Here is a 14,128-nt window from a genome sequence, read left to right as displayed (position 1 = left end):
TTTATTTATTATTATCAAATAATATGTATGACGACATGACGTATATAGTATTTGTTATTATATCTAACATATTTTTTTTTAGCTCTTATAACAATAATATCACAGATTATATTAATTTAGTTTAATTTTTTTTTAAATTTAATTTATTAGTTTAATATAATCTGTGGTTAGCATAGACATATATAAACAACTAGATAGCCGACTATCCCCAAGCACTGTACAGAATTTTGAAGTTAGTCCGCCATTTGTCTAAACGGCAATGTTTACATTGTTAAGTGATAACACGATATAGATAACTGATTCGTGCGTTTTCCACATAGAGTAATTATTATTATTACTCTATGGTTTTCCACCACTCTGCACTGCGGTTGCACCATAGAGTAAGTTCATCGATAATCATATTCACGGTCTTAGAAGTCGACCTTGATCATACCAGTGCAGGCCGGTGCGCGTGTAGATGAAAATATATACAAGATTTTCAAGAAAGAATTTGGAGTGTATCGGTACGTATCGGGTCTATTTTGAGCGTTGAAGATGTTACACGTGCAGTATACAAGCGATTCGTACCGACCCGTATCGGACTCGGACTTCGATACGAGGTGGTACGTAACTATTCCGTATCGATACGCATCGAATTTTTCTTCTTGAAAATCTTGACAACCTCGTTATCATTTTCACCGTGTGACAGCTGATAATGAATAATGATAATGATTTGGAAAAACCCGCGCTTTAATTATTATTTTTAATTTCAAATTGTTATTAATTGAACTTGTAGTTTACAATCGTGGTAGCTGGTACTCTGGTAGGTATTCATTATTAAATTATTTCGACTTTACGGCCTACAACTGCCGTCTACTACTGCCTACTCTATAATATTATACGTTTGAAGTTGTGTACTTGTATATAATTATAAAATGGCTACTCATAATTTACAAATCGATATCAATGGTCATGTGTTAGGCCTCCAAACATGTTTGTTCGACTTAGAAGAATCTGCTTTAGATTATATACAGCAAGCTGGTAAGCGTAAGCATATTACATATATTTTACTTTGACTTAAGCCAGCCTCGATATTATTGAACTAAATGTGGAAGAACTCAAAAACAAAGGTGTTCAAATTTCAGTTTCAATTCCAACGAGGTAAACTAAATTTATTTTATTATTTATAATGATCTATTTTAGATTTTGAGCGGAGCGATGAATGTATTAATTTTACATTGAAGTGTGTTTTTATTTTTGTTTCTGTCATCGCGGTTTTTGGAAGTAAAAGTGCTTCGATTTTTTCTAATAGCAACTTTTCTGGTAGGAAAGTGAATTTAATTGGTGCGTTAAGGAAGTCAAAATTGAAAATTTCTAATAGTTTTCAAAAGCGACAAAAAACAAACAAACAATTATTAAGGAAAAACTAGAATTTTTACTCAAAACCAATTTTTGAAAAAATTGATTTTGGTTTTTAGTGGAACTCCAAAAAAAATAACCATATATACATGCAATTTTCACTGAATGTTTAATTTGGCATTTTTTATACACCACAAAATTTTCAAAACATTTAAAATAAGGTTCCATTTAAGCAGTTTTTTCTGTAACTACAAAATGTAAAAAATATATGAATTCAGTTATTTTTTACATACATTTTAAAATGTGGATGAAATACATATTAAATAATCAAGAATAATGATTTAAGTTATTTAGTTGTAATTTAAAAATATTTCCCATGGGTACTTGAAACTTTTAGTAATATTATAGGTCTTCGCTCAAAATCGTTTTTCGCTTACAATGATTGTATATCATTGAATTCAAATTTAACACCATACATTACAAGACCCACTTGTAACCTACTGTACAGCAGAGCACTTTCCACTTTCCCACTTTTTTTTATATAAGATTTTAACACATCTTATTTATCTATTTATCTCTTTTTCACAACAGATAAGTACTTTTCTAACCAATAAGATTTGTTAAGTATGTATATAGTTTTCTTGTACATTTTATCATAGACATTAACAATGTGGAGCACCGTCCCCTCACTTAGACTCTAATAGGATATGTTCCCCAAATTGCCCAAATTCCAACCAAGCATTTAATTCCGTATTTCCGTATGCTTAGCCAACAAATATTTTTAGTTTATAATTATGATTGGGATAACATAAGTGAAGAATTGGAAAATGAAGAAGTAGACAAGCTCAATAAAATAAATTCTAATGCTACAACTACTAGAATCAAATGTTCTAATTAAACTTCTCCCAAAATCCAAAGTACAGTAGATTTTAAGTGAATATTAATATATTTTAATTGTGTGTTTAATACTATGTAAATTGGGTTTTAGATGAAAGAGAAGCCACACACCAAGTTATTTTTACTGAAGGAATGACCAAGTTTATGCTGGAAAAGTATGGAAAATATATGAATTTTATTGGACCAATAAAGAAATTTAAAAGGAAAATAGATATGTGGAAACAAATCAGTTTCAAAAACAATGACCTCAGGTCCATTGAATGATTCCTCATTTTCTTCATCTCTCAATTCAATATGGTCATCCATATCTATACATAAGTTATGCAGTACACATGATGATATTAAGAATTTAGTTATCTTGTCGACAGATCCAACTGCAAAAATTGCCTACATCGGGACTTGAGAAGACTAAACATATTTTCAATCATTCACTGAGTAAATTGTACTTCTTTTCACACATGGCTAGGTGGACAGGTAGATCTTTACTTAGATCAGATTGAACAAATACTCTGGCATGGTGGATCTTTCCAGGTACTCCGGTAAACAAACCTATACATTTTTTTTCTGGTAATCACACACTCCTTGTAGTGCAATTGATGGATGGCATGTCATGTCTATTTGTGTAAGTGCTTTTAGTTTTGCGAGCTGGTGTTCGTATAGGAATAGATGTCCCATCAATGCATCCAATGACATGAGGCATTCCAGACACCTAAACTTAAAAAAATATTAATTAAATACCTAGATAAGTTTAATAAAAATAAATAAATAAAAGCTACTATTGACCTTCAATTGTGATATATTAACTTTTAAAATTAAACCAAACATACTATGCGATGGTTCCTGCAGGGAGGACCATGGACCCCCTCGGCCTCACTATTTTAGTTACTATTAATTCTTACTGGTCTTGTTGACCCTCCCACCACTTACATATCCATACTGCATATGTTATAAATTTTTTTTTAAGTACAGACATTATATTCATTAGGTAAATGTAAATTTTAGGAAATTCACTTTATTTATTTTAACAATAATGTTTGGTGAAATCTGTTAGTAAAATTCATGATATAAGATATTTAGGTATAACAGTAAGACTAATAAATAGACTATTTTTCATAGATCATTAGTATTCATTAGTTCAATCATTTATTACTTGTTACAAATGGTATCAAGATTGTTTTGAAACATTCCATTTGCTTAACTAATTGTTTACAAATATGTAGGTACCTATTAAAAATATAGTGTACAAATTGATCTGAAATATATCTCAGTGCTTACCTTTTAAAACTCCTTAGCTAAATTAGCAATGCCTTCATCAAAATTTATAATTTTGTGTGAGATGTCAATCAAAAAGTTCATCACTCTTTCATTGATACGGAATTGAGGGGGTAAGCGTAAGCCATTACCAAAACGTTCAGCAACATCTCGTAAACATGATTTATTGGCAGAAAACCTTTAAAAATGAAGAATATTCTAAGGTTTTTATTATGTAATAAGCTGTAGCTTTTCCATTCTAAAGCTGTCTTTAAACTAAAAATAATATATGTTAAATAAATCATATTTTGATCCCTTATTCAATGCAAATTTAAATATTTGAATGCAAAATAATAAACAAAAAAATGTGTAATGAGTATTGATGAAGATACATGTTTATCTGAGTATGAGTGAATAACATTTGTAAAATCAGAAATTTTGGGTCTTACAACAGGTTGCTTTATAATGTAATTTATCAATTCATCGTCATCACTTTCGCTAGATGATAAATAGTTCATTAAAGTAAAACATGATGATTATTATAATATCTAAGTGTAACTGTATATGACTGTATATGCTCAAGACTGTTTATAAATTTTAGAGAAGTGCATATAAATGTATAATTAATAATTATACAAACTAATTACAATGGTGAAATTTGTTATATCGATATGATCGGACGGTATAAATTTTACCAGGAAAACGATAAAGCCAACCGTCGACTGGAGCTGGTGCATCTGTCAATGCACTTTATGCACTAGGTGCAGAAAAATGATGGAGTCACAGATTTATAAAAATACTAGATAGTCGACTTTGAAATGATTTTGAAGCCCACAAAATGGCCGACATTTTCTTATCTAAAAGGTAAATGTTTACATTTTCACAACACTGATATAGGATATCAATGTTATCAATTTATAATTTATCATATGAATATCAGACTTTCTAAGTTCATGATTTGTTTAACTTTATAATTTTTGAAATACTATTTCCTAATGTATTTACATTGTTCAAACTAAGATATAATGCAGTAAATATATTTTAATATTTTTAAAATCTAAGTGAGTGAAATGTTTACTGCATACCCTGCTATATTTTGTAGGAACAAATCCTTTTATTTGTACTGCATCTATCCACTTTTTTGTTATTTATTTAATAAAGGAAAACTAAAAATCAAAAGATAATGTACCTATACATTTTATTTAAACAACTTTCAAAATCATACTTACGAAAAAAAATGGATACCACAATTAGCAACTCTTTTACTGTTGCACTGTCACACACAGCAAAAATAAACCATTTTGTTAAAAGAATAAACTACTTATGGCGCATTGCAATAAAAATCTTAAATGTATTAATTAGATACCTACTTATTTTAGAGAGCTAATCATTGTGCATCATCTTTTAAAAGATTGGTATGATAATAAAAATTTGTATAATACATCAATCTATAAATATATATCCTTAATAAGTTAGGTATTATAATTATAATTATAATTATTTATTTAGGTCTTGGCGGTCTTGCATAATTAATTTATTCTTATAAGTTATAGCATTTGCATTTTGGCGTGGGTAACTCAACTAAAAATGTATTAATCAAAATCATTCTTAATAAAACCAAATTGAATTTTACTCAAATCAACCAAATTCAAGCATGTGTGTATTCTATAAGCTTGAAACTTTTTTTATTTAACATGTTTATCTACATTGTATTTCTCATTTGCTACAATAAATAATATTGCTATTGCTATTATTTATTAACTAAAATAATAATGGAATTTAAGATTATAATTGTAATCTAAATGTGTACGATGTATTATTAATACTTTTTAATAGTTTTGTTTCCCGCCATAACTTTATTACGGTCTATCATTTTATCATAATACATATTTTGTAAGCATTCACCTCTTAGATAAGAGAATCTCGGCCATTTTGTAGGCTTTATAATTTTTACATTGTAGGAATAGGGAGTCGTTTAGTATCTAGTATTTTTATATATCTGTGGATAGTGTAGTGAGGTGAAATCACAGATATAGATATAGATATATAGATATTATCTATATCTTTGGGTGAAACATGAATTATGTGCACCAGTGCAACCGGTGCTGTGTGGTGGAAAACGCTATGACAAAACCGTTGGGGCTTAATCTATTTTCTATGGTTGGGGCCACGGATTAATATATATTTTGATATTGATATATATTAATCCGTGGTTGGGGCTTACCCATATACTTACATTATATCTAAGGGGCTTACGGTTTTTTTGTTATCACATTAAAATATAAGCATTGCCGTTTAGGCATATTTTGCGATTTTGTCTTCAAAGATAAACCAAAGTCGGCTATCTAGTTGCTTATAAATTAAGCACGGTTAAAGATATACCTTTTAAAGGTATATCTTTAATCGTGAAATTAAGACAAGTGTCTGTGGTGGTTAGATAATATTGTTCTATGATAATTGATAATATAATCGTCGGAGAGGTCCCGTAAATTAAGGTCGCCAGCCAATCATATGATTGATAACTGCCTTATCAAGGCTTTAAAAGTTGAGACTTTTGTTTGGAAATATGGAAAATTACAACGATAATAATTTTATTTTCTCTACGACACAACGACCCTGTGTAGACTAGTGTGTAGTCGTGTAGTGTGTTTCGTCGCTGAACTGCTCTCATAGAGCGCAATAAGATTAAATGTTGATTACACTTTTAGACTGTTCAACTTCAACATTTCTCACTTCGTCTGTAATGCAGTAAATTCTCGCAAGTTCGCAATCGGTATGCTCAACCTTTATTTTTAGTTAATTTTTTTTACAAATGTTCAAAATACGCTTTCGTTTACTGCCGTCGATGTGCTTATGGAGTCGTTGGATACATTAAACCTACGAGTAGGCGAATGTTCATTTTTGGAGATAGCCTTGGCCGATGTCAACCATTACATTAACACTTTCGTTTTAGAAAAGAAAATGTTTGTAACTGCATAAATACATTAACCTTGGATACTTCATTGGTAAACTCCAGTAATAACATTTTTTGATATTTTGTTTCTTGTTTGTGTTTCAGAAATGTGGTACTCATTTTCCCTCCATTAAGTGCACGTAATCGTTTTCTAGTGCATACTCTGGTGCAACAATTTTTTAAAGAATTGAATACCATATCTATTGGTAGTAGCTACGGAAGACGCACAGTCGTTTATCATTCTTCACTTAAACCAATGTAAGTTAAAAATTGAAATTGAAAACGCTATTAGTACTTACTTTTTAACTCATTTTCAACTAGAGATCCTAACTTGGTCTGTTGCTGTATAAATTGTATAATAAACTATGGTAGTACTAATAGAAGTTATGTATTAATAATATTTAAACAAAGTGTTAAATATTCTTTTTCTATTTCCCTAGTTTTACATTAATGTTGTGGGTCATTCATAGTATAATTATTTTTAAGATATTGTAGGTACTTGTTTGTTTAGAAAAAAAAAGTTGATTTGATTCAAATTCTCATTAATAATAGTATCACAGACAATTAACTCAGAAGATACATAAATGTTGTATAAATCTAATCTTAGTCAACTATTATATGATGAATTATTTTAGGTTTTTGTATTATTTTAATTTATTTTCACTATAGTTTTAATGTTTCATTATAAATCCCATGACAATTTGGTGTTTTATGCTAAAAAAATAACTTGCACTTGAAACTGGTAGAATAATTGTATTCCATGGGTCAGTTTTCCTGTACTAAAATAAGTTTAGCTTTTATGTCCTGGACAAAGCCTCAATTAAGTGCTTTATTGAGTGATGTACTAACTGTGACACTACAAGAGGACACCTATGCATTTGTTGTTCTACACATACTATATTGCAAATTTCTATTCACTGGTTTCAATAGTGTGTTGTAAGTTTTGATATAAGAGTGAATTAGCCTGTTATCAAAATTTTAGGTAAGAACATTATTTGTGCTTAAGCATTGGTGATTTTTTTGATATTTTAATTTTCAAGCAAGATATGGGTATGTGAAAAATAATACATTAAAAATGCTCATATCATGCTTGAAAATTTAATATTAAATTTATAGAATTTATTTAAATTTAAATATCGATAAAAGTCGACATTTAAGCACTGGTAATGTTCTTATCTAAAAGTCAAAAGTTATAAAAAAGTTAAAAGTTCTTATCTTATGTCAATTGTGCTTAATTTAAAAACTAACAGCACACTATTAAAACTAGTGAACCAAAATGTTATATATTGTACGTTTGTAAGATGGAGACAACAAACCAATGGGTAGCACTTTCTTAGGTTTTATTTTTAATGTTTAAGAAAGCTTAAATTAAATATTTGATTTCCATCCTATATTGTAATGTATAAACATTGTAAATTAAACTTTTTCTAAGAAATCTTTTTTATGCTATTGTGGTTATAATAATCTAATCATTTTCTAATCGTAATATTTAAATTTAAAATTGGAAAAGTAGAAAGATGTATTTAAAAATAAATTTATGATTAAAAGGGTAGGAGAGTATGTTCTAAAAATAGATTAAAAGCCACCTCTAATTATTGTAATAATAAAGCAGTTAAAAAGTACTTACTTAGTTAAAATAATTTCTGAATAAATTAAAATTATGATTATGGTTTGCCATATGGAAATTAATAGTTGGTAAATCTCAGCTAAAATAAATGATTTCATTTTTCTTAATTATGATATTCATCTCGTTAGTTATGTTACCTCAGTATTGATTATATAATTTGATTGTAAATTATTTATTTAGCATTTTATTCTGGTAAAATAAAATAAAATTAGATATGTAATATTATTAGTTTGTATTTTATATGCAGGGTCGTAGCTAGGCACTGGCAAGAGGGAATTTGCCAGGGGTGCAATTAAACAAGTTGCCCAATTTCATTGAGTACCATTTTCAATTCAAATATGATAATTTACAAAAATAAAATCTTTTATTTTTAGCTTAAAAATAAATTAAATGTTAAATTAATTAAATAAATAGATAATGATATAATATCAATATTTCATATTATTTTCTTTATTCTAGAAAGTTAAATTTAAAAAAATTATTTTTTATTAGTAATAAATCATAAGATAAAAATGTTTATATTTAATAAAATAAAGGATAAATGTATTATTATTCAGAGCATTTTTTTTAGTTTGTTATTATTTAATTATAATACATGCTAAAGCAATTTTTATACTTAATTATAAAATAAAGATATACTTGTGCTACAATCAACAGAGCATTTTTTTTTAAATTATGAGCATTTTGTGGTAGTAGAAAAAAAAATAGGATGAGATGGCACAAATTTGGTTTTCTACCAGGGGTGGGCCTGGCTCATGCTACTGCATTATGTATATGCCTAATTATTGTATCAATATTAAAATATTTTTCTATTTGTTATTTTTAAACCTGAAAGTGTTAATAGTTAATGTACTGCCAAACAAATATTTTAAAATGTAATAAAAATTTTTTCATAGGCTTTGTGAAACAGAGCTGGATGATGCTGAAATGCATGGTGAAAATAATTCTAGCATACATCGAGCATATAGAACTCCTAACGAAAGGAAGGCCCAAGAAAGATTATTTCAGTCACTTAAACCTAAAACATTAAATCCAAGTACAAGGTAATGTGAAGTTCATTCATTATTTTAATGGTAATTTCTAGTTTATATTTTAAATTATTGTGTACATTTTTATAGATCCCATCAGCGTAAACAATGTAAAAGGCCAGATATACCTATTTATATACCTAAAGCACTTAGGGGATTAACCAATAATACTGTTTCCAAAACTAGCAGTACAAATAGTAGTTCAGATTCAACTCAATCGAATAAACTTGATGCTAATTCTAGAACTCAAAATGATTCAAGCAACACATTATATTCAAAAGATATGAAGGATTCAATATCATTATTTAATCACAATCAACATAATAATATTTTATTAGCATCTTTAGATTCATTTAAATTTGTAGACTTATCAAATGAAATGTTTATTGATGATATTAATAATGAATTTAAGACTTCATATCACGATGTTTCATCTCAGTTCTCAGATTCTGTATCTTCTACTATTCTTCCAGATTCTGTAGGTATAAGTGAATGTAATTCAAATTCATCTGTAACAAATCAAATAATTAAAATTAAAGATGTTAACTTGGAGCATAATGAATTAGAATCTAATATTGTGGGAACTAAAATTAACAACTGTGATAGTGTTGTAACAGGAAGTGAAAATGTCAGTAGTATAAGTATACAAAATTCCACACCGGTTAATACTGTTAATTTACCTGACTATCAAATATCAGATGTTAACGAAAGTATTACTACTAATAATGCACTATGGCCTCAAAAAACTGCGGAATCAATGGATCCAGTTTTAGTTAATGATAACATTTCGGAAACGTCTAATAACCAACCAGTTGAATTGCATAAAGAAAATGAAGTTTGTTTTTCTAGTGTGCCTGAAAAAGCATTACAAGAAGAACACGATATTAACTGTCCTCATTATTGTTTGGATGATAGTTTCACAAGTGGGTCATTAACAGGTATAGACAAAAATGATTCTAAAAACTTAAATGAAGAGTTGACTGTTCAGCAAAGTCCAGTGTTAATTAATAAGTCTCTAGAAATTCTTGACATTAATGAAAAGAAAAATGAAAAGAAAAAAAAAAAGAAAAAGATTTTAGATGTAGATGAATGTAGCTGGGAAGATATGTATGATAAGGAGGATGATTATATACATCCATTACTTATGAAAGAAGTAAGTTATTTTATCTTATAAAACAAACAAATAAGTTATGCAGCCTAATTTTTTGACCTATTTGTTTTAAATTAACCTTCATAATGATGAGTATTGAACCATTTAAAAAAATTACATATTTTGTTTTTAAACTTCTTATTATTCAATGAATTATGAACTTAATAATTATTAATAGTTAAAAATAAAATAATCTATTCTCCTATTAACTCATTTATTTCCCAATAATATTATCTTGTTGCTATAATTTATCCAATAATTGGTTAAGTTACTTAAAACGGAATAGTTTTTATTGTAATCACAATTCTCATAGCATTAAGGTTGGAAAAAACCAGTACATTGATAAATGTTTCAAAAACCACAACAGTACACTAAATATTTATTGTGGTACGTTTTACTTAAGCTTATCTTACTGTAGGACTTTAAAAAATGTGTTGATTTAAATTTGAAATTGTGTAAAGCCTATGGATTAATTTCTTAATGTGTTTATTATTTCAGTCAGTTGTTAAAAAAAAATATTTATGTTTTTTTGAATATTAATTACATTGCTGCAAACGGGTACAGCGAAACTGACAGCATAATTTTAGTCACCCAAAACGTCTATACTTTGACTTATCTGTATATTATAAAATCTATTATAATACTAAGCATGCATTTATTGTACTTAAATACTTAATATTATATTTTCTTATTTTAGTTAGTTTCTACAATAGGAAAGGTTCAAGTACAATGTGCAAAAGAAGATTACCGTAGTTTTCAAACAATTGAAGAACGATCAGGTGACGGTGAGTGTGTTATTGAGGTGTATGGTTTTTCTTCTGATCTGAAAACAATTGATCTAATGAATCAATTTGCTGCGTTTCGTAAAAAACATTTTGAAATTATTTGGGTGGATGATACTCATGCATTAGCAGTATTTGAAAGTCCACAATTAGGTAAAAACAAAATAATTTATTTTGAGGTAAATATTTTTGTGTTTATTAATTATTATGATATTTTAAATAGCTGATCAAGCATTGAACACACCATTAGTTCTTGTGAAAACCAGGCCTCTTAAGAATGCTACCAAAGAGTCAAAACTCAGAGCGGCTACTGTTGTTCCTCTCCCAGCAACTAGGCCTAAAACTTGTACTGCAATGGCCAGACGACTAGTGAGTAGTGCTTTAGGACTTAAGATGAATGTATCACCAGATCTTATAAATGCTGAACGTACATTGTTGGCAAATGCTAAAGGTAATTTTAATTGATTGTTTATTTTGGTCTTTACATTTTTATCGGTTTATTCTTTTTTTAGAGAAAAAGATTCGTGATGCTCAACAAAAACACAATATATGGAACAATGAATCATGATGACATGATCATTACCATAGTGTAAAAAATATAGTAAATTATTTTTTTAACGCCACTTAACATTTTCTAAGCATTACATAATTTTTTTATACTGTAATCTGGTAGATTTTTAAAGTGAGTGCAAATTATTATATATATATATATATATATATGCTTAATATATTTATTTATTGACGGAATCAGCAGAAATATATAAACAAATTATTTTACCAATTTTTACATTAGTATTAGGACAATGAATTATTTTAAACAGTTTTCAAATTAAATGATGTATAATTTTTGTTATAAATTTGTGTTTTTTTTCTATATTAATTCATAATATTACTTCTAGTAAATAATAATAATTATAGTTTTAACACCATTTTGGTTCAGCAGTGATGTGACTATCATCGGACTGGTAGTCAATGTTGGACAAAAAAACTATTATTGATGTCTATTGAACGATTAAATGTATAAGAATAACAATTATTATTTAAAATTAATAATTTTAATTAATAAACATTAACCTTTTCACTGCTACAGTATTTATGCATTGCAACCTGTGTAAGTCATGTAAAATAAAATATTTTTTTAAATCTAAATTTTAGGATCTATTATTTATGACCTAATTATTTAAGTCTAATATTATGTGTGCCAAAGTTTCCTAGAATTGTACAGTTTATTGCAAATTATTGTACTATAAAAGTATAAGATACAGGACTGTAATGGTACGTCTGGAGCAGTGAATGGTCTAAATCAGCGTTTCCCAACCTTTTTCCTTCGCGGCACACCAATCCCAACTCATATTTAGCCGAAGCACACTTGTCACTGACTAATTTATGTATACATATTTTTTTTTATAGTAGCTTTTCATCGTATTAATTATTAATACCAAAGTAGTTGTATATCAGTATATTACCAATAAACAATTTAAAATGGTGTTTATTTAGGATAAAAAAAATATTATTACAATTATAATTAAAAATATTTCAACTTATTACTGATATTATACATAAACGTCTAACCTAACGTTAATCGTAACATTTTGGGGCACACCGGTTAGGAAACACTGGTCTAAATGTTTTGTCCGTAATAATGAAGCAGTTAAAGGTTAAACAGTATTAAGTATTAGCCACGAATAATGGTTGAATTATTAATCTTGAAAAGCCAAAATTATTAAAAAATCATTTAAAAACTTAATTATAAGCACTAAAATAAGCAAACAAAATCAGCCTCAAAAATGATAACCTTCAAACTCAGGAGAATAATAAAAAAGGGCTGGCTCATGATTAACCACCACATTCTTCTTGTATTATATCTGCCTATACTGAGTACAATTTCTAAGATTACAAAAACTAATTAGTTTTCAAAGTGCCTACTTCTCACATCGTCTCAGAGTAAAAAATAAACAAAAAAAAAAATTAGGAAAAACTAGTAAACATCATTTAATGAAAAAACACTGGAATAAGCAAAACAAGTACTTTCATATTTGAAATTGTAGTAACATGATAACCTAACCTATGTTCTTACTTTTTAGCACTACTGTGCTATCTATAGGTTAGTAAATGTGAAGTAGCACCCTTTATCTGGCTAACCTTGTAAAAAGTGTTCGAATTGCACCATTGTCCATTTGGGGTGTAAACATTAAACTGGTAGTGTTCGAATTATCTATCTGGATCACTCCGTAGAACTTCTAAATATTTATTGTAGTTGACAATTGCATGTGTGTTTATCGATATTTGCGTTGATATTCCAACAATTTAATTTATTTAGAAATAAACATTAATACATATTTCTAAATTAATTTTGAAGAAAAAAATGTTTAGATTGTATAGCTATGTGTAATTATACTAATAAAAACAATAAACTTTAAATATGTATTGAAAGAACAAATTATTCTTCGACCATCAACTGGCTAATGAATGATATAATGAAATAAACCAGTATAATAATAATAATATTGTAGCTTGGCGTGTCGTGTTGGCTGCGGAATGCGACTGGGAGTAAGTAACAAACCTTGCCACACATACACGTGTTTGCTACCTACCGTAACAACCCTAACAATCGTAAAAACAACTTACCGTACCAACCTTACTCCCACCACAGTTCATAACCCCTACAACAGCTAATGGCCTTAGTCGCCGGTCTTAAGTTCAATAATAAAAAAAAATAATAAAATAATAATAATATTTCATATAGTGAACACCTATGTTTAATGTAATGAACCGAACGACTCACTATAATTCGAACATTATCATTTTCAGTCCCAAGTGAAATTAGACAAAAATAATTGTAAATGTACAATACTTATTGTGATTCTATCTTACCCGTTAATAAATACTAAATACGTGCACTAAAGTACTACGTATTGTATTATTGTAATATGTACTTATAGTATTTTTTGTGTATTACTAATATGAATAACAAGTGTATTTTATAGTTTTTTTTATTGTCAGCTGTCTGATACATATGTACATTCAAATTATTTACTCGCTAATGTAATCTCTACCGATTGCAATATGATGCTCATGATAATTATCAATATAAACACTACG

The 14,128-nt window shown here is 28.0% G+C and overlaps 1 protein-coding gene, 1 long non-coding RNA gene and 1 pseudogene across 4 annotated transcripts; 1 reads left to right on the top strand and 2 right to left on the bottom strand.

Annotated features, from left to right (window-relative positions):
* Positions 1-1,869: 1,869 nt before the first annotated feature.
* Positions 1,870-4,022, bottom strand: LOC111032522 (annotated as a pseudogene).
* A 1,988-nt stretch (positions 4,023-6,010) lies between these two features.
* LOC111028302 (R3H and coiled-coil domain-containing protein 1) lies at positions 6,011-11,650 on the top strand. 2 transcript variants are annotated; one of them, XM_022306930.1, is made up of 7 exons: positions 6,011-6,449; positions 6,545-6,697; positions 8,963-9,109; positions 9,185-10,247; positions 10,942-11,179; positions 11,250-11,477; positions 11,539-11,650. In XM_022306930.1, exons 1-7 carry the CDS (start codon positions 6,340-6,342, stop codon positions 11,592-11,594), a joined length of 1,995 nt encoding a protein of 664 aa, XP_022162622.1. In that variant the 5' UTR covers positions 6,011-6,339; the 3' UTR covers positions 11,595-11,650. The 2 variants fall into 2 exon arrangements, with proteins under 2 accessions (XP_022162622.1, XP_022162696.1); XM_022307004.1 differs by having other exon boundaries at positions 6,012-6,259.
* Positions 9,410-13,620, bottom strand: LOC111028433. 2 transcript variants are annotated; one of them, XR_002603907.1, is made up of 3 exons: positions 13,104-13,620; positions 10,993-11,067; positions 9,410-9,603 (listed from the first exon to the last, which is right to left on the bottom strand). It is a non-coding gene; the product is annotated as an uncharacterized LOC111028433 (long non-coding RNA). The 2 variants fall into 2 exon arrangements; XR_002603905.1 differs by having other exon boundaries at positions 13,169-13,617.
* Positions 13,621-14,128: the final 508 nt, after the last annotated feature.

This window comes from Myzus persicae, unplaced genomic scaffold (assembly GCF_001856785.1).
Source record: "Myzus persicae strain clone G006 unplaced genomic scaffold, MPER_G0061.0, whole genome shotgun sequence".
Taxonomy (NCBI): domain Eukaryota; kingdom Metazoa; phylum Arthropoda; class Insecta; order Hemiptera; family Aphididae; genus Myzus; species Myzus persicae.
Note: the sequence above shows the minus strand (reverse complement) of the source record. Positions and strands in the feature narration are given on the sequence as shown.